We start from the raw sequence: 22,257 nt of genomic DNA on the forward strand, positions 1-22,257 counted from the left end.
TAGTTTAAAAAAATACTTAAAATGCTTTGAATTATTTACTTAATTGTTCAAAAAGAGATAGTTGTGTGAATGAAGTTTTGCAGCCAACTAAGGAGCAAGATACAGAGCTGGTTTGAGTTTGTACTGGTTTGGACCTTAATCCTGCAAGCTCCCTTACAGAGTTCACTCCTACAAGGCTGCAGGGATGCAGATCGCCGCCCAACAGGGCTCCAAATTGTTACTTCTAAAAAGCTGCAAGCATGAACGGCACTTCACAGATAAACTCAGAACAAGGTTCCAGCTTTAGAAAGCTCACAGGCTAAATTTAGACCAGTTGCTCCCTACAATAATGAAAACATTTTAATCTTGGACACAGCCAGGTTCTTTTATTACTTCAAGTTTTATACTTAGAAAGGCACAGATCTTGTGAGGTGAACATACAGAAGCCATCAACATACAATATCACTCCTTTTATCTCTAAAAATCCTCATAATTAAAAAAGTTTTCTATTAGATATTTTGAAGAATCTCAAAAGGTGAAGTTGCTCAACACAACCCTGCACAGTACTTTCACAGTACAGCTCGAATACTATATAAACCAGACCAAGCTTAGATTATCAGATATTTCTGAATAATTCGGAGCAAGTCCTCCAGCATTTTCTCTAGGATGAATAAACAATTGAATAAAATACAAGTGTTGACTCAAAGGTACAGGCATTTTACAAGTAGTAGTGGCAGTTTCTGTAAACTAAGTTTGAGAGCAGCAACATCTGTTAGTTACATAAAACATTACTCAAGATCCAAACCCTCATCAAGACCAGAGCTCTGGTTCTGTGACCAAGAAGGGTCATCAGAAGCAAAAGTACAACAGGTCTCCCAGCTCTGCAACCCCCACACTCACCATCCTTTGTTTCATTTGCTAATTAAGAACCACTTCCCTCCCAAATCTAAACCTAAATTTTCAGGCTAAAGCAGAGGCTGACAACATCCCCAGGGAAGTGGGAAGAAAGCCTACAAAAAACAAAGTCTGCTCAGAATAGACACTGCTTTGCCAAGCTCATGTGACCAGCTCTCAGGAATGCTGGCATTGCTCAAGTTCTTCAATAGAAATACAGAAACAGACTAAAAATCCTAGATAAACAACAAAATAACATGGAGAGCAAAGCAGTAATGCTCCTACTGCAAAGTATGCTGTACCTGTAAATTTGCATTTCACTGTTTAAAAGTGGAACAATGCAACCAGCCATTTCAAGAGACCAGTAATCACAGCAAAAATTCAAAGAGCAGCAACTACAGACACTGAGCCATCCCTACCTAGCTTGGAGGGGATTCCAGAAATTAAGTGCCCAGAAGTCCAGCAAAATCATCTGCACTTGCTAATGTGACCTCCATGATACAATTTCTCAGGTGACTAAGAGAAGAAATTCCTAGGCAAGAATACAAAACAGTATCAAAAGTACACCAAGAATATCTAAAGATTACACACCCCCCTCTTCACAGAAAACCATTCTTAAATGCTTTTGCCTTGTACGAGATTTCTTTTATGTTCTTAACTATTACTTTTTACATTTTGTTAGGTATTGTTTCCCATTCACATCTTCTAGACTCAGAGAGAACAATAGATTCTAAATTAAACCTTCTGACAGTGAGAACTAGAATTACAGAACAAGGGATGGAAAAATTCAGAATAAGAATTTAATTTCAAATGAACTTAAGTAAATATGCTTCATTTGTTATCTAGCCACTTCAGTCTTCACATCAAACGATGGAGACAACTGCTATTGAACAACCATATAATAGTAACAGAAGAGAAATACAAAGGAACTTTATTAAGTATATCCTTACAGACAATTTACTATATACACTTAGATTAAATCATTAGAAGAGTTCCCTTAAAGCACTTCCAATAAATTATTTTTTATTAATTATATTTAAAATGTCACAGTTAATCTTCTTTTGAGAAAAAAATTATCTTGCCATTTTGTAAAAATATAACCTTGAAATAAAGTGTATGAAGAGGAAAAAAGGTAAGTAATGTAGATCCTGAAAATTAAATACTCTTTAATCACTGGTCTACATGGAGGTAAAAATAGATAAAAATCACATAAATCGTTATTTAATTTTCTTCCTCCCTTAATAAAGTAATACTAGTATCCATTCACATGATTTTTACCTCTAGAGTGTCCTGTTAAGCAAGGTACACATTGGGGGTGGGGGAGGGAGACCCGAGAGACCACAAGTGGAAAATTTTTTTTTTTTTAATAAATGTGCTCATTTGTAGTCACCACGTTTTAAACACACATAATGTTCTCTGTCACTCAAAAATAAATTCTGTGTACAATGAGAAGATTTGCCTCTCTCGAACAGCTAGATTCTGTTGGTCCAAAGAAAATTAAATCACAACATCTCAAGAGTATACAAGTTTTAGGAAGGGCTTTACCAGCAAAATGAAAGCTTTGAAGTTTTCAGTATCAAGAGATAGCTGCAACAATCTATTCCCTCTGCAGCAGCACTGGGCAGGCAAAGAAGCCTATTTCATTTCAGTTCTTTTAATAAACTGGACCTCAAGCTTGCATACTGTTGAATCTGGAAGCAAACTAAATACATAATTTTTAAAAATGCAAACAAAAACCATGAAACAAATAGGAGCAAAGCAAAGCTGAGTTATCAGCAACCTTACTCCCCCTGCCACAAACTATTCTACCTCACAGTCCACCAGTGCCTACCTAAATTTAATCCTTATCCAGTTACGACAGAAAACAAACAAGGGCAGCTTTTAACAGTATTGAGATCCTCTTCTTTTCCTCTCCCTCTTACTCATACAGGAAAGGGCAACATATAGGTATCAAGAAACTGCGCTTCTACCCCATTTCCCACTGCACTGTCCCTGCTCTTTTCCTTCTCCCCCCACCCCCCCTTAAGGCAAAAAGATCTGTTCATTCACTTGTGGAACTAACAGTTTATGAACATGGAGAAAAATCCATCCAACTACAAGCTTCAAGGTCAGCCTGCTACACTGCTCACTCCCCTGCACCTCAGAGAGGCACACCACCAACCACTGATGGCAGAGGCAAACCCTGGAGGTGGACTTCAGAACAGAAATTCTAAAAGTTCGGGGGGGATACAAACACCCTCATATTTTCCACTTTTCTGCCAAAAAAAAAAAAAGGTAAGATTATCATTAAAAAAATGCCAAGTCTATAAACCCCTCTCTACTGCTTTCTTGCATGTTCTTACATAGCAAGAAAAAAAAAAAATCTGCTGAAATTTCTAGGCATCAGCCAAATTCAATAAACCAACACTATCTCCAACTGTAAATGCATCACTAAGATAAACGAATGCATAATTAAAGAGTACTAATCACTGCTTAATGAAATGCCGTAATCACTAAGAAAGAATACAGCCTTGGTGATTAAAGCTCCATTTTTTTGGTTGCTCAGAGCTAAGAGAAGTAGAGAGATTACAACTCAGGCATTTAAAATATTTTGCAGTGATCATTATCACTTAGCAACAAACCATATTTTCCAGAATATATTTAATTTTGGAAAACTAGCTTGATAGGCTATTTTGCTGACCTATGACAAAGTCATGTTTGCCACCTATAAGCTAGTGCCTGAGCATCCTGTATTTCAATCACAACCGTTAGCCTCACAGCTCTCTGCTGCTTACAAGTTCTCATAAATGTACTGTTTCAGCTGAGCTGATCTTGGCTGCTTTTATTGCATCTATACTGTACCATGCTTCTGACCCCTAAATGAATATTTAATTTTTTTAGGGAACATCGGACCGCACTTCCACTTCTGGTCAAACAGTGCATAAACGGGAACTTACACAGACTGAGACAAAAGTACAAGTCTTGCACAGAAAGCATAACAGCTTCCAAAAAGAACAACAACATCCCCCAAATGTGTGCATTTTGAGGATTTCATCCTGGTGTCCTGAAAGTTTTCAGCATCCAATAAAAATAGTAAATACAGGTGGCATTTGAGATGCTACGAAGCTGTTAGCTCTCCAATACAAAGTGGAAATGCTGCTAAAATAAATGAGACAGCTTAACCTCAAACATTCTTGTAACTATTTTGTCCCAGCTGTTCTTGTATGAGCCCATTAGTTACTGCAAAAAAAGTTTAAAACAGTATGCATAAGCTTTGAAAGGATACCATCAACTGATTTAAGTTTCACATTAGTCAATTCTGGTTTCACCTAGAATTGACCCAATTATAGGCAGGAACACACACAAAAAAAAAATCCATAAACCTGACATCCTTTTACATGTGGCCTACAGTTTTCCTAGCTACAGTCTACCATTTTCTTAATGGGACAAAAATAAAGATTTTTAAAATTAAAAGTGAGAAGAAACAAGTACAGTAACTAAAATAACTTTCAACCACTGCCTCAATTTGACTACATTTCAAAAAAAGCCAAACCAGTGTTCTTTTAAAATAAGGACTTGCTGGTTTCTTGGTGCAGGGTGGGTAAAGAAATGGACAGCAGGGCTTCCATTTCAAAAAAGTTAAATTTATCTTCACATTTGATTTCCTTGGTTTTAAATCACAACAATGAAAACATTAAACCCCACAAAAGCAGTGCAGGCTATTACCAGAATAATGAACTATTTCATACAGTAAATAAAGCTTCAAAACAAAACACATTTAGGGACACATAATGAAAAAACACCCAAACATGCACCCACACAGAATTTGTTAGTGAACAGAGTTCAGTGATGAAAACACATCTGGAGATGAACTTTCTGTAAAGAGTGGATTTTCAGCCACTGTTTTTTGGGGTTTTTTTTCCACAGAATTTAGCTTCAGTTCAAAACTCCTTCCCTTAACCAAAAGAGTATTTCCTCCATGCAAAGTGCAGCACAGTTCAATTTAACAATTCTGTATTTCTTTTTCTATATTGTCCTTTTTTTATATTGCCCCTAGATGTACTATACAGCACCACAGACAAGCACATCTCTTCCCACAAGAGATTCCAGTTAAATAGCAACTTTGGACAGAAAAAACTAGCACTACTGGGTATCGTAATACACACCAGAGACAGTAAGAGGAGAGCTCAATTACAAACACATGGGTAAACATCCCCAGCCACCACAACTGTATCACAGCACTGGAAATAATGGGAGGATCTCAGCTGTTAGTCAGGTGAAAAGTCTACTCAGGGGAAGCAATACACATGCTGGTCCCTACCACAGGGTGAAAACCTATCACACAGCAAGCAAACTGAAAGAAAAGGGAATATTTCCCTAACTTCCTTAAGGATGCCCGACTTGTGGCTTCTGAATGTTCAGCAATACAATTATTATGCCATACACAAGGATAAATATTATCAACAATTATTTCAAGGGGTTTTATTACAGATTTTATTTCTATGTATATAAACACATGCATATAATTTTGGTGTAAAAACTTGGCTTTTCAGGCTTCAAGGAATTTTTAAAATGAGGCATATTATCAAATTATTTGAAGTTATAATATTGCCAGACCGCAGCCAAAGTTTCAGTGTTAAACACCAAAGCTGGTCCCTCAGGTGAACAGCAATGTGGACACTTGGAATTTTTTTTGTTATTGTACTTCTCAATGCTCTAAACAGAATACTCATTGTCCCGCCGAGATCAAGAGTGGATTCTGATGACTGCTTCCATGAATGACAATGGTTTGAGGTTTTGTTAGTCTCTAAATGCAGCCTAGACACTTAAAAATTAAGTACCATTTGAACCATTTTCCTCATTCTCTGATGAAATGCCTCTTGGTCAGTTCTGATATCTTTAAAGGATACTTCATACATTAGAGCACAAACTCCAAAAATCTTGGACTTAAAAGCACAATACATGACTTTTTCATAAATCTTCAAAGAAGTTAAGGGAGAGTAGGGCTCCAAAGTTGCATACATATAGAACTGCATAATAAAGTCAAATAACACAAAATACTTATCTGAGTTTTTCCACCACACAACAACACTGATGCACACATATATTCCAGTTTTGTAGCACTGGGTAAGCTGCCTCCATAAAATTGTGTGTAATTTTTTTTTCATATCTAGATTCAGACACACTTACGTTCAGTTCCTCCACAGCCAGCACTACCATACTGGTGCAATCTTTCAAGATTCTGAACACCTTCAATAACCACTGAAGTGTGGGGGTTAACAGTAACACTGGCTGATAGACCCTCAGCCCCCTGTGATTTGGGGGAAGCAAGTCCCGCACTATTTCACTGCTGCACTAGGTGAGGAGCTTACCCATGAAACGGATCACACAGAAACCTACTGCGAGCCACATGTACTACTTTTCCTTCTCTCCTATTTCAACAGATGACCAGAGCACAAGAGCTGGGAACACTCCCCTGATTGAGTGGTAGCAGTCATCCGACAGCGGGTGACAGCCAAACGAGAGCAGCACAAGCCCCAGAGAGGACGGAGGCACGCCACTAGTGCTTTACATATATACTCTAAGCCACACTTTAAATCATTTCACATACTAGAATGTCAGCGTGGATAACCACTGCCAGAACACAACACAGAATCCCCCGAAGTCAGCCACAGGTTCAGGTAATCATGACCTCCCTTTTTACAACATAAATGCATGATTTCCGCACCACTCTTTGATGAAGGGACCACAGACTTTAAAAGAGGAAACAATTACAGTCATTAGAATTTCACCCAAGCATGAGATTTAATCTCAGGCCATGGTCTTGCCAATGGCTGTGGGGGTCTCAATGGAGACAAAATTGCTCTGTGGGAGAAAAAAAATGCCTCGATGATGACATTAGTCAGCAAGAGAGACTGAGCTTTGTCTTCCATCCAACAGCACAGTCAAATACAAGGAAACCATTTTCCCTCCCCCTCTTCTTATCGTAAAAAAGACGACTACAATAATTTTGTTTCTTTTTCTGAAATGCAGTTTTTGCGTGCTTTGGAAACTTTCTTCTCCAAAGCACTACTGCTGGAAGGGAAGCCTTTAATATAAGAAAAGTAGATTTAAGCATGAATAAACATCTGTGACAAAAGACATTTCCCCTTACCTATCCTGGTTAACATAACTGCATAGTTCTATCAACAATTCTACAACACTTTTATAGCTTTTCCTTACCCAACAGGTTCTCAAATACCATTTCAATTCTTACATACACAGGAGTCATCTCTAAAATATGCTTACCTGCTCTACAATACATTGAAAGGAATTAAGACAGGTAAAATTTCGCCAAACAAATCTAGGCGAAGTTCCACAATTAAAAAAAGCACCAGAGATCTGAGAGTACCAGCTACTCTCATAGGACAACCATATGTTGCATCCCAAATAAGACACAAAAGGAAAACTTTGGCACAGAAGGCAAGAAAGTGCTAGAGGGGATTGGGATAAATTCACTTTTCTAGCACTGCAGAAAAAGCAGATCTGCAGTGGACAGAACAACCTTCATGATCCTTCTACAGCATGAAGAAAAAAACACAGTTTTTAAATAAAACCATAAGCCCAAATGAATAGTCTCTTCTCTGGAACCTGGGGCGATGAGCCTGCATTCTTACCCAGTTCAACTTCTCCTCTAAATGTCGAAATTCAAACTTTGATTTTTACTCCCCCTTATCATTCTTTACCCCCAAGATGCTCCTGAACACAATTTATCCGGTTTTGTCTAAGCTATCCTCTCTATTCCATTTCCTTTTCTTCCACTATTCACCAACTCATATATATATATGTTGAATGTAACAGCAGAATATTTGTCTCGTCACAACCAGCCCTAGTGCTGGTAATGCTGATAATTAGAGTCTAATGTAGAATTAATCAGCTTAAGTTTGAAACAGAGATCATAATTCAAATTAGAAGCCAACACTAACCATTTCATGCTCACTTGTAGAGATTAGATAGGCTGTGCAAGAACATTTTGGTAGAATAACTGATAAGGAGATGGGAAATAAGAATTATTGGTATTTACTTGGCCTGTAATGCTTTTTGGAAGCAAACAGTTTAAAGGAAGCACTTCAGAATGGCTATTTAATCTGAATTTTACAGATAGCACAGAGAATATTTTCTCACAGAATGCATGGTATCTTTGCAATCATAGCTATCGTACGAGCTGTTCAAGTCTTTCTTTGCTGGAGCTCTCACTCAATTTTGCTCTGTTATGAGCTGTGACCCACAGAACACAATGCATTCAAGAATCCAGCTGGAAATTACCACCGCAGAACATCTGACCTTGCTCTTCAGCTTGCCAGGCCAACCTTAGGGTTCTCAGAGAGAAAACAACTAGCTGCTACACAGAGAAATAACTTTTTATTCCACTTAACGGACTTTAACAATGACAACGTAGGGGTTTGGTTTGCTCGCTTAGCTAGAAGATCTGTTGCGTGTCTGCTTTACAATTATTATAACCTAGATTTTTCCATCTGCATTTTCTTTTTCTAGGGGTTTGGATAAACAGTACTTTATAACAGAACATACTTTATTACTTCTAGTACGAACAAACAAACAGAGAAGCATTAAGGGAACCAAGTTCATGGCTCCAGCAAGCTGAACTAGCTATTAAAAGTAGGTCCCATACATAAGCAACATATCATTCAGTTCATATCTAGCATCTACTAATTGAAGACAACTTCTAAATCAAGCTGTAGAACAAATACAGAGGAACCTTATTAAGCCAGTTTGTTCATCAGTAGACCACTGAATTGCTAAATTGGAATATTTAGCAAGCAAACATATCCACCATCAGTAAAAAGATACTACTTCAAAAAAATGTGCTTTAAATTTATTTTGACAAGGCTGATTTTAACTGTAAACATGCTTCATATTTTACAGTAAGTTGTTCTAGATTTTATGCAGGTACTTGTAAGACTTCACTACATTAGCTGATATTTAAAAACATCTAAAAATGGATTCATAAAGCTTGACCACTCTCTCAAACAGCCTACAAAATAATTCCAAGCAAGGAGAAACATGAAGTAAAAGTGAAATGAAAGGGCATGTGGTTATTTGATGAATGCTTGCACACAGTATGATGGAACAAAGAAATTCTGTTTTTAAATCAATAGGGAAGAATGATCAAACAGACTTAGTCAGCACAATTACAGCCCTTGGTTATGTTTTCCTGAGAAGCTGTCAAGTTTTTGTGTCAAATAATAAGTGTGAATTAGCACGATTTTGTTGTATACAAGCAAGTATGCACACAACCACTCAAAAACTTTGTAGAAAAATCGTCCTATATTAGCAAGAGACAATTTAACATTCAAACAAGGTTCAATAAAGCCACTCCTGTTTACAGTCTACATTTAAGATTGAAAATTCAATTATAAATCACATCTTCAGAACAAGATATGCACAATTAGTTTTTTTTAACTGAACACAGGAAACAGTACATTTCTGACAGGATTCTAACAAGTAGAGAATGTGATTATTCACTATAACTTCTGAGATCAGAAAACAATGAGTCTCCTGCTCCTTTTAAACTTTTCAGTCCATAAAAGGAAAGGAAGATTCTTCCTGCTTTGCTCTCTAACATTACTTAAGAGTTGTTGTATAGTTTAGGAGCTTGCTGAACCTGTGTCACTTCCATAGGGAAATCAGCTTCAAGTGAAAAAAGCAGAAGCAGGCATAGAAGAGAAATTGTAGCAGCCAAGTAGACTAATCTCACTGTCATATCACTCAAAACACATTAATATGCACAGAAATTAAATAATAAATGGAAAGTTGGAACCATTAAAGCTATGATACCGATAGATAAAAATTCCACATGAAGAGCGCTATTTTAAAGTGCCCTGGTAAACACACAAAAATAAATTTCATTCTACTCTTAATCTCACACAACAAACCCTTCCTTGCTTTTGCTCAGTTATTAATGACATTGGGAAATGGGGAAAGAAATAACAATTGTGTGCACTAAATTCCATGGTACCCACATCACCAATTGCTTTAGAGGTTAAACTAGATAAACTTTCCATATGTGTAAAATCAAAAACCAGTGCTTTCTACGAGGCCAGAGTCACACCACTCACACGCAACTTCAGTGAAACCCAGTTGTTTTGTCTCTCATTCGCATCTCCTGTAAGATAACACCCCATACGTTTTTACTGTTTAAGGTATAAAAAGCACTATCCAAACTGTAGCTCAAATAAGACTAACCTTCCTTAAAACACAGAGGATATTTTCTTTAGGGGTGGGAAGAGCAAGCCACAGTTGTGTTGCAAATCTCCACTGTTTGGATTCAGTGTCCGGTCCCTCCATCCAGGCTGACCTGTTACCCCAGTACTAACCACCACAATCCCCCACTGTAATCAAACACTGCCCTCTTGTGCACTGCAACATCGGCAGAAAAACCTGCACTTCGGGGCTTCGGGGGGATTTTAAAGCAGCAATATTTTTATACCAGCCGCCTTTCCTTTATGCATAGTTCCTTAATTTAAAAAGGGGCTTTCATTTTAAAAAGTCAATAAAATACTCTTTTCAGTTGTCAGGCAGGTATCAGGCAGCAGCCAAACTACTTAAGGTGAATTTAAAAAGACACTGTTACAATTTCAAAAGAAAACTGTTTTCATGTACAGAAATAAAGTTTATTTGTTTGCATTTTCAATACAAAACAACACCAGCAATTTACAAGTACGATGAACCCAACAAGTTTAATAGGGTTTAGCAAACATTCACATTAGTGCTAGTTGAACCCTCCTGGCCCAGGAGTACTTCCATAACATCAACCACTACATAAAGGCTTGTGAATATGAATTACATTATATAAGTTGTATTTTTAACATTTTTTTCACCAGAGCAAGGTTCATTATTAATCCCACTTCAAGGTGGCAGCCAAAGTCCTCAAGACTCGCCCGTGACTTCTCTCTGACCAGAATGGCATCCGCCCAGCGACACAAGGCACTCTTACCTCCAGAGAAGAACATGGTTCCCTTCAACATGCGTACTCAACAGCAAGAGGCCTCCACATAAAAATTTAAGTCATCTCTATATACACTCTACAGCTATAAAACTCTACTTGTTCACTTGCCAGGAATGGAAAAAATAAGAACTGTCATATCTTCACAAAGGTGTCAACAAGCAGAAGTTGACACTGACGGAAGCATATTTTCATGACAGTAATGCAAAGGTAACCCTGAGTTTACAAATCCTCTTAAAAGCTTACAACAAACTCAGCGAAACAACTAGTCTGTGATAAAAATACTTTTCTTTTTGTGCTATGTTAATCTTACAAATCTGCATCTGACTGAATTTGAATGCTGGTAGCAAGACATTTCCCTTGATCTCCCAAGACTGTTTTCATTGTACTCATTTGCATCAGCAAGACATGCTTTTGCTATGCTCATTTCCCCCTCCCCAAGATCTTGTGTAAGTTCAAAAGTCTTGGCCCCTCCAATGTATCAGGTATGAATTAATACCCTTCCTTAACAGAACACAGCAGCAAAGTGGAAACAGACACTTGCAAGGCAGTTTTCTTTGAAAGGAACTGCAGGGACAAATGGTGACAATGAAGCTCTAGTTATAAAGTAAAGAGGTCAAAGGTTCAGACAGGCATAAGGATTACAAAACTACAAGTTTGTCAGAATTTGCCCCCCCCCCAGGTTTAGACAACCAGGGTCAAGCAGTAGCTTTCCAATTAAAACCCTATAAGGCTACTCTGTCCTTTGAACTTTGTAGGGGGAAAAAAAAAAGACAACTTTCTTTTTCAGAAGTTCTTTTGAGGATGCATCTCAAAAATCAAACAGATAAAGGGCATCTGACAACAGCTCACCTAAACCAAACCCTGCAGTATCCCTTCAGTGCCTTCGTGTGGGGGGGAGCGAGGATGAGGTAATCATGTTCTCCTGTATTAGTGTGCTGACCCTTTGTAGGGCATGAAATTAACCATCAGCAAGTAAAAAAATCTGCTACTGGTTAAACTACTTTGCTACGCAAAGTGGTCTTAAAATGAAATATGGGGATTGAATTTCTTCTGGCAGATTAACTCTTATAACCTCTCAGCAGGCATCCCTTACTGCTGAACTCGTTTGAGAAACCATTCCAGACCCTACTGGATGCACGGGTCTGCGGCACTCATGTAAAAGCAACTCTTATTTTATTTGGATGACGTTAACATCAGTTTTGTGGAAGAACAGAGCGCTGAAATTTAACAGGAGAACGGAAGCTTAAGACGACCCCCATAGGACTGTGACAGAAACTGCCCAGCTCAGTGTGAAATTTTAACAAGACACCACTTTAAATCTCCACAGCAGTAGAAGAAAGCAGTAACGATAAAATAGCAGTATTGCATTTTGCAGTCATTCCTTCAGTGCAGAAAGCAAGTGTAAGGCCGATGTGAGCGCTTCTTACTGCTTGTGACAAGCTGAAGAACTGACCCTTAAAATTCAGTTATTCAGGTTTGTTTTCTCCGTTTAGCAAGTCAACTACGAACAATTACAAATAGAGTATTTGTTGTGCTGCTTGATACATGATAGTTAGACAAGATCCTGCTAGAGCACAGGAGAAGTCTTGAAATTATTGTAAAATAAAATGAGCTCTGTTCTTGCTGTTCAAAAGAGTAAGTCAAAAAGAAATAGAGGACACAGTCCAAGCCATACAGCCATCCACAACAACTTAATACCTTCCTGCTACATCAGACACACAAGAGTCCACCGCTGAAGGATAAACCAGTACAGTTTAAATACAAATGAAAACCATGATCTAGTAAGCCAAGTGCCTATCATTTATTCCATTCCAACCTTGACTATCACCTTCCAGCTCAAACTTTAAGAAAGCATCTTGGGTGGAACTGTCTGCAACATTTCCAATTCCCAGCATGTAGGTAAAAAAAAAAATCTTTTGATTTAACATTTGATATGTTCTGTTTTCAAGGACAGGACAAGCTTTGCAAGAAAAATGTAGCCACACAAAATGAAATACGACTTCCATTTTCCATTCCATTTGGTTCCTGCTCAAATATTCTGCATTCATTTAATCTTATGGTATTGTCTCTAAGCAAGTATCTTGTGAGTGAGAAGTATTTGCAAGGTCAAGCACTACCTGGCATAGCATGACAAAAACACAATACTAAATTCAGCCATGAAAAACTCCACTTCAGGAATTAGCCAGATACAGAAATATGGTAAAGAACAGTAAAGAATGGTATCATTTAATATGTAAGTAGATTTATCAGCTTTGTACAGCAAAGGAATTAACCCTTAGAGCACTCTGGGAGCACAGAAAAGATGACAGAGGATGGAATTGCATTAGAAGATAGCCTGGACACCACTGATGAAAATGTCACCCTGGAAGAGCTGAGATGATTGAAAAAAATACTGACTTCCCTTGTGAAGCCACTAAGTAGCTCCTCAGAAGGCACTCCTGGAGCTAATCGCCTCATGGGAGACCTGACTGAATAATGCTGGTGCTACCCAGCCACAGCAGACAGTGTTCCCCTAAGATGGGGTGACTCAGGGGGGAGCCCACCAGTTTACACCATCGTCAACAAAAAGAAGAGAGAGCTTCAAATAGTAAGAGCATACAATGACATTTTCACACCTGTAGCTTCTACTGCAAAAGCTGCATACACGACTAATGTACATGAGAAGGCTGCTTCGGAGCCCTCTATTGTCATTCCACCCTTCAATTCCTCACATCCAGCTCCTTTTCCCAAACCCCTCCTGCCTCTACTTTTTCTGTAGGTTACCTCACATCTACAGCTATCATAGAACTTAACTTCAGAAGAGCAGTATTTTAAAGAGGTGTGAGAAATCTGAGATGCAGAATAGACACAGGAAAATAAAGTCCTTTGCACTTACATTTTATTTAAAAACCTTATATATAGAAAATCTGGCGTAACAGAGAAATCAGATTCCATCAAAAAGAAAAAAGAAGTAGAATTCTTGGTTGCAAAGAAAGTGCTTGGAATGGTGAGCAGCCCTCAACACTCAAGATTAGGAAGCAGATTAAAACAATCTAAATATCATTATCTGAGAGGCCTGGCTACCCATTTCTGAAGAGCTGGCAATATTGAAATATTGACACCTAAACACTGAAGGATGTATCCTGTTACACAAGATACACTATACTGCAGTTTGAGTTTCACCAAACCATACCAAAACTGTAAGCACTTAAGTAGTCCCACAGGCACAGATCAGGTTTTATCATCAAGGTTTCACCTTTTAAACTTGGTAGTTAAAAAAAAAATAAACATCCACTATCAAGATACATCTATGCCATCAAGCAGAAAACTGAAAATTCTAAGTATTAATACTGCATTTTGTCTACAACTCTTTCTTAATACACAGTATTGCAGTAAGTTATGCTAATCAAATGTTTTCACTAAGATACATAACCTGGTAGAAGTGAGTCTGACATGCTTCTGTGTCCGAATCACTACTTGTAAAGAATCATTTCTGTTGGAAAGAAAACTCTGTCATGCTGTCTAGTCCACCGTCCCCATCTTTCTCCTCTCAGCGTGGCCTATCAATAAGGAAACCTGAGTAACTTACCCAGCCAATGTGGATAGCTGTGACCAAATGCTTTAAAGTTCTTCCTAATGATGATAGGAAGCAACAAGAAGTCTATGTATTAATCGCCTCAGAGAAGCGTTGAAGTGATCAAAAAATATGTTTTTGCCAAGTTTTCCCATGTCCCCTTCATGAGAAAGTTTACCCCACTCAGATTAGTTGTTTCTGGCAGAAAGAAATGTCTAATTACAGGTCACTCTTCAGTACATCCAAGAAAAGTTACCATTTGCCAAAGTAAACTTTGTTCTTTAGAAGATAATCAGGTGCTTACAATTACTTAAGAATGACAGCTTGATTGTAAAGTACAAAAGAGGACTAAAAGACCACAGGTTTCTGGAATTGAGCACACAGCCACTCCTCCCTTGCAGCTGTGAAGCACACATTAATGGTACAGAGCACTTTACTGCTGGTGAAATCGAGAAATAAGTAAGTGTTTATTATCCTATCCAAAAGAAATACAAACAATACAATGCAGCTACTGCTAACACCATGTACAAATACTACATCTGCTCAAAACGGGGTTAATCATACATCATCAAAAGTAACTTGGTCTGAACCTCAGTCTAGCTGAGAAGAAACCTACTGCATTACAAAACTACCACCTAGTTGACATGAAAGTAGCAGAGGAAATGTATAGGAACTGACTCCCAGGTCCCTGTAGTTGCAGTTTAATCAGCCTGTGACTGCTTTCACCGCCTGCAGCTGTGGCTCTGCAATATCCTTAGTCAAGCACCAACCACCTCTTAACTCTGTTTACAAGACATGGAAGGGAGTTGTGCTATTTCTCATAGAACAAGGTGAACTAATTAAAACAAGCTCTAACACAAACCAGATCAACCTTCAGATATCATCTGCCAAGACTAAAATGCAGAGTTACTAAAACCCACAAAACTATTTCTAAACATAAGATTATCATGTCAGAACTCCCCAGTCTCTCCAAGACAAAAGTCCAGCAGCACAAGCGTGCCCAGCAAGTCCACCACGGCTCTCAAGCACAGGGAGTATCAAACTGACAGCTTTAACGAGCAAGAGAATAGATGTTAATACTGCCCTGAAATACCACAAACAAGGTCTCTGTACACAATGAAGAAAACCTTTTTTCCAGGTAAGTGTAAGAAAGCTGAGCAGGCCTGTCTGTCCAGAGAGCACCCAAAGAGCTCCCGTTCACACGCAGCTCTTCTACGGGGTATTTTATTTTGCGGGGCCATGACGAAGAAGCGTAACGCCGTCACCAGGCCCGTGAAAAGCTGGGACACCCCACACAGGCCTCCCCCTCCCCAGGCCCGGCCCGGCGGCCACTAAGCCCGCGGCCCTGAGGGACCTGCGTGCTCCCCGCCCGGAGAGGCCCCGGCGGGCAGGAACAGCCGGGCCCTCCCCGGGGGCCGGGGCTCTGCGAGGCACCGGGACGGCCCCGCCCCGGGGGGTTTCTCCGCCACCGGGGCGGGCAGGGGCGGCCCCCCCGGCCCCCCCCCCCCGCCCTTACCGCCGATGATGGTGCGGATGAGGGAGGCGTGCCCCGGGCAGTCGACCAGCGTGAACTGCAGCTCGCCGGGCCCCGGGCCCAGCCGCGGCGGCAGCGCGGTGCGCAGGCAGGAGAAGCCCAGGTCCAGCGTGATGCCCCGCGCCCGGCTCTGCGGCGCCCGGTCGAAGGCGGCGGTGGAGCCGGTGGTGCTCAGCGCCCGCGCCAGCGCCGTCTTCCCGCTGTCGATGTGGCCCAGGACGCCGACGTTCACGTTGAGGGCGCGGGGCGCGGCGGGCCCGGCGGCCATCACGGCGCTGCCCCCGGCCGGTCCGTCCCAACAGCGCCCCGGCGGCAGCGCGGGCCCCGCCGCCACCGTTCCGCCGCCGCCTCAGCCCCGGGCGGCGGGAAAGCCCGGCCCGTCCCCCCTCCCCGGGCCGGGTGGCAGCGCGGGGCCAGGGCGTGAGGGCGCGCTAAAGGGTGACCCAGAAAGGCAAGAGACTGGGCAAACTCATCGCTATCCCCGGAGCCGGCAGCCGCGCCCGCGGGGATGAAAACCCCGCCATCCAGCCCGGCCTCCTCCCCAAGGCTGCCTCGTCTAGGAGAGGCAATTAGAGCAGTTTTAGGAGAGGCAATTAGAGCAGGTTGATGCCACACACCTGACAGCGGGTGCCCCTGCCCAGGTGTGGGCCTGGGGCTCATCAGGTCTAACTGCAGGAGGCTGCGGAGAGCCCCCTAGCGCAGGGGTTATCGGTTATTGTAACTGCCCCGGGGCGCCGGCACTTGGCCCTCACCCTGCCCCTCACAGCACACCGCCACTCTGCAGCTGGGGCACCCCCGCCCTGCTGCGGCTGGAAGCATGGGGCTGATTTGATTTCAAAGTCACAAGGACACTGCAAATTCACCTGAAAAAGCAGGTCAAGATTTGGATCATCTGCTCTTCTGCTTAATCACTAATTTTAGGTTTGCATAATTCATCTTCCTGTAAAAGCATATTTATGCTTTGTAGGATCCTTCCTAAAAATCTTACCTTTAAAGAATTAAGAATATTTTGAGTATTAACAGCTCTCCTGACAACCAGCAAAAAACCCCCAACAAACCCACCAAAAACAACAGGTAGATGAGCACTGGAGAGGCCTGAGAGCATCTGAGATGCTAAAGGCAGGAGCACACTTCACCAGTTTAAGTCACTTGGCTTTACTGATAACCCAGGAGCACACAGGGCCGAACACGTTACACAGTGAAGCTTAACACGCACACTCTGCATTTTCAATAGTGACTGCTAAGCAGCCCTAAGTACCATTTCAATTACAACAGCTGTTTATAAGCCAAGAAAGCGATACTGTGTTATGGACCTCCCATAGGTGTCCAACTAGACTAGACTTGCACTATATCCTACAGATTTTTTTCTTTTAGAACAGTGCTGTTGCTTTTTTGCTCTCCCTATACAGTAATATATATTGCTAATAGTACTTAGTATTCATATCTCAATAACTAATGAATGAGCCAGAAGTGGAAGATGACTCGCCTAAGGTTCTCAGCATCATGGATTTAGGCTTTAGGCTTTGACTCCAAGCTTCAGGCTTTCTCTTACAAATAAAGTTGCTTCATATAACAATGGTTTCTATATGAGTTTGCAGAGCTTTAAAGCTAGGTACCAGTTACCCCTCCTTCCAAACACCCAGAAGTCAAGATGACAGAATGAATGACTCGGTGATAAGGGAAGAAAAAATAGCAGATATTCCTAGCACTCAGTGCTATTTAAGAGACACCTACCTCCCTAAAGGGAAGAAATGAACTCACAAGGAGTACTGCCCATGTTAATCAGCTAATGAGTTAATCAGCTGCTTAAGCAGAATAGTTCTGTTTGATGGGAGCTCTGTCATGGGAGCCAAATTAAGCATAACGTCACTTTTCAGACCAAGTTCCCAGGCTTTGAATAGTTTCCTGTTAAATCATAAGGCTCATGTACACTTCATTGCCCCAAACGTCTCAATCTGTTATATCAATACATACTTGCAAAGGGAAGGGAAAGTATACATCTATTCCCATAAGAAAAGGCCCTACACAATTATAATCCACACAGATATCACTGTATCGTGTTACCTACCATTTAATTTTTTAGCATTAATTATTAGATGAGTTCAGAAGAAAAAGGTCGGATTCCAGATCTGCATTCTGAATCCAGAATTGCATTATCCAGCAGTCCTCCCAAAACATCTAAAATACCTGCCATTTTCAACAAGATTTGTCAAAGTATAGAGGTCTAAAAGCTTCTCTCTTGTGAAAATCAACAACGAAGTAAAGGAGATGCCCATTGCAATGGCCCACACAGTGCAAGAGCTGCAGCAGGAGCTCAGGTGTGACTCGTTTTGCTTGGACTGCCAATTTACCAACAAAACAAAGAATTTTGCTCAGACAATAACTAGAGGGATACTGGATAGAACTTATGGGACAAAAAAAAAAAATTTTTTTTTTATAAGGAGATATAAGGAAAATAAAAAACTATAGGAAAATGGATTTAATTCCACTGCTCACATAAAAATGGTGACATTTCTTTTATAACCCTATACTCATAAATGGCCTACAAGAAGGACAGGTATCAGGTAGAAATATGGGTTTGTTCTTAATTTTCTTCCTTTAGACACAGCAAAGACTTGCAACTCTCTAGGTAGGAAAGGCAGTTGTCCTTGTGTAGTGGAAAGAAAAAAAAATCCACACATAAATTCGCTACAATGCCTACAGTTTTGTTGTTATCACTGAGAACATACCTCTGTCTCCAGGATTCTGCAGTCTGTGGATCTGGTTTTGGAACACAGCACATTAAGGCACAGCTCTTTTTAAGATCAGGGTGCACAAGGTACCTGTGAAATGAATACGCTTACATCACCAATATGAAGGAAGAGAAATTTGATAAATACAGATATAATCACTTTTATTCAGTGTTTAGAGAGGTCCATTCTGTTAGCTTACAAAGCTTTAAAATTAATGACAAATTTGGAAATTAAGAGATGCCATTCATTAAGATTCATCACTCCTATTGCTTTGATGATGAGTAGGAAAAATCAGTTTCTTTTGCAGGAAACAAAACAGAACACACACACCACCACCACCACCACCCCCCTCAGCCCTGCTCTTGATATTACTAGGATGGAGAGGGGAACATGGCACAATGAAAGAATCACAACTTCTCCAGATTTTTCTATAGCCCTCATGAAGCAATCAGTTTATAACATCTAGCTGTTCTCATTGTTTCCCCATTAATAGACCATTCCCCTTCCCAGTTTTCTCTCCTATACTGAGTTTCTTCCTTAAAAAGTGTTCACTTTAATTACTAAAGTTTATGGACTCATGGGAGAAAGGGCAGGAAGTCAGACTTTTGGGATAGGGTAAAAATGTAAAGGTCATTCACACACTCACGCACACGTACTCTCTCTCTCTCCAAAAATAATACACTATTTGACAGTTTCAGGATTCAGCATGTCCCACTGAAATTTGAAAGCTTATGTGAAACTAGGCCACGTCCTGTAACCTCAAACATTTAGTCTAGGAAAACAGCTCTCAAGTCTCCAGCTCCCACCTCGGGTATCGCATGACGTCTGTGCCAAATACGAGACCTCAAACAGGGGGGCAAAAGAAACGTTGGTAAAATGAGTTGATTAAACCTGGGGAATAACAGTTCAGACTGTTAGTCACAGGTATTGTTTTTTCTGGTTAACTGGCTAGTGAAATATTAAATTATACTCGAAGCATCTATAACATGAGATGGGCAGAATGGTCAAACAACTTACGTTCCATCTGGTGGCATGGACAAAGGAGAAAGATGACTCATGCTTTGCAACAAAATCATTTTACCCTCCCCCTCGAATGTGTTAACTATTCAAAAGTCACAAAAATCATGTTAAGGTTGAGGTTCCTCATACTGATGCATCATAACACATCAGACATCAATTATAAAAGATCATTTAAGCTATTTAAGTTCAGTTCTAAACTTTCCAGTAGTTCCAGTTGTAGCCTGCTCTTTCTGGGGAATAAGCAATTAATCCTGTGTGGTCTAAAGGATTATTGCTTATTTTCCCTCACCCAAATGGACTCTTCGCTCCCTCTTTAGCTGCAATTTCAGTGCAATGCTCAAACAACATATGGAATGAGTAAAACAATCAATACAATGAGCTATGCCAAACCATGCATAGCTTATGGATGATTATAAACCCTGTTAAGTAATACCAACTTGAGCAAATAAGAGGGAGAAGCCAGCCTCACATCTATCAAGCAAATAAGTGTTTACTGATTCTTTTTTCTATTGAAATATCCTACTGCAAATACAAACCCAAACCATTTTCATAACATTTTCTGCAGGTCCATACTGAAAGTGTACCTTCATCGTGGCAGTAGATTTTATTTACTGCACAGCAAAGATCACTAGCAGACTGAAGTTTTAGGCTCCACTCCAATTCTACTTTTGAGACATCATATTGGTGTAGACAAGCAATTAACACTTCTGTTTGTTACCCACTTTTATCAGGAAAAAAATCTCTGATTGAGTTAGCATTTCTAAAGTTAAAGAACTTTATGTAGCATATCTGATTTTTACCTAAATGGAATATTTTTATCCATCCTCTAAATTATGACGAACTGCAATTCTCTATTCCTGCTATCTACATTCCTATATATTGAATTTCACCAAAAAGAAATAAGCAAATATTATTAGTCTTTGAAATACCATAATCTCAAAAATAGGCCTAGCTGCAGCATCAAACAAGATAACATGGAACATATGCACAAATTTCAGTCTAAGTTAACAAATTACTATTTATTCACCCATCGCTAGCCCTTCTTAAAGGAGGGCCGTACCTAGCCTGGACCTCTTGTTAACAGTATCAGTGCCTTCAGAGCTCTTAAGAGACTTGCTAATTATTCTTCCAGAACTGGCAGAAACTTGAACCCTGACCAGACTTACCCACAACACTTGCGGCAGTTTAATGCACTAGAGAAATCAAAGTTGTATATTTGTTCTTTTACAAAGAAAAAAAGTCTGCAGTTCAGTATGTATTAGGCATTTGCGTTCTGTGACTAATACGACCCTGAGAGGATGAATAGAGTCCAATAGTATACATGCTTTTTTAATTATTTAAAGGATAGCTCCTATTTGTTAGATTCAAAAATTCTTAGCTAAACAGTTGTATAATAGGATACCCTTACAAAGGTGTCGAACTACATATGTGTGCAATTATACTGTAATTGCAATTTTAAACTAGATTATGTAAATATAAACTGACAGAACAATTAACAGAAAAAGAAAGCAACAAATAGCAAAGTTGTTGCTGAATGACATTTGTAACAAAACTAATGGAAGCTCTTAGATAAAAAGGGAATGAATAGCATATATATTGTTCACCGGGCTTCTGCAAACTGAACCATAACTCCCATCCTTCCTAAAAGCCCCTCTCCTAGCTTGGACCATCACAGGACTGCCTTTGCAGTTCTCCCTGGCAGCGCATGGGAAGGCCCAGGTGGCACCATTCCTTTGCAATCCTGCATCATACCATGTTAATCCATTGGCCTTGAATGTTGAAGACAGCCATAGTTTTATAATCAAATACAGAAAACACGATATATCCATGGGAAGAGAGTCTCTTCTTTTTTGGGGAGAGATCTCAGTATCTACAAATAAGAAGTCACTGGAACTGCTCATTCCCAAATCCCTAAAATGTCGCCGTAAGTGACCTCCATCTCAAACACTTAACCATGACGTAAAACGGTGCAGCAGAATGACAGCTACCACAGTTAGGGGCTAGAACAGCCTAAAAGCTTTAGTGTCACAGGCCTGAGGAAACAAGGGTGAGGCCTGCGAGGCCATGAAACTACCTGTTGAGCAGGGGGAGTGTTTTTCCTCATTTCAGTAGGTCAAAGCTCAGGAGAAACATATGCTCTAAGTACAGCTTATGTCAAAGCCTCAGATGCTTACATAAAAGCTTTGGGCACATGGAATATAATTATTTTGCAGTTACACTGAAAGCTAGAAGTTAGCAAGCGATGCCAAGCAGGTAAGAGATCACCCATCTTTCTTTGACAAAGATTTAGAAGACACCCCTGGAAAGCCTCAACTTACTTCTGTAGGCTAGACCCAGCAGAGGCTTTCACAAAGCGTTGCTGACGGTTCCTGGCCCACAGCCAGCCGGCCGCGGGCAGCCGGGGTGCCCAGGACAGGGAGAGGGGCTCCCAGCACCACACCCGGCCAGGACACACCTGGGGCTCCCTCCACGCTGGCAACGGGGAGCAACACCGGCTCCAGCCCCACAGCAGGTTCCACCAAGGCAGAAGGTGTTCACGTAGATGTGGCGCCAAGAGACC

General features: G+C 40.4%; 1 protein-coding gene across 2 annotated transcripts in view; it reads right to left on the minus strand.

The window, feature by feature from the left end:
• The window catches only part of EEFSEC (eukaryotic elongation factor, selenocysteine-tRNA specific), a 131,612-nt gene extending 109,517 nt beyond the window's left edge, over positions 1 to 22,095 (minus strand). Inside the window, exons 1-2 of one of the 2 annotated variants that reach the window (XM_074878770.1) lie at positions 22,016 to 22,095; positions 18,675 to 18,767 (exon numbers count right to left, since the gene is read on the minus strand). Coding sequence is in view for 1 of the 2 variants with exons in the window: in XM_074878769.1 (XP_074734870.1) it covers positions 15,928 to 16,213 (286 nt within the window). In the remaining variant the exon portion in view is untranslated. Of the gene's footprint in view, positions 1 to 15,927; positions 16,233 to 18,674; positions 18,768 to 22,015 lie in introns of those variants that run through there. The other variant, XM_074878769.1, reaches the window with a different exon arrangement.
• Between the last annotated feature and the right edge of the window lie 162 nt (positions 22,096 to 22,257).

Source organism: Strix uralensis, chromosome 10 (genome assembly GCF_047716275.1).
Source record: "Strix uralensis isolate ZFMK-TIS-50842 chromosome 10, bStrUra1, whole genome shotgun sequence".
Lineage (NCBI taxonomy): Eukaryota > Metazoa > Chordata > Aves > Strigiformes > Strigidae > Strix > Strix uralensis.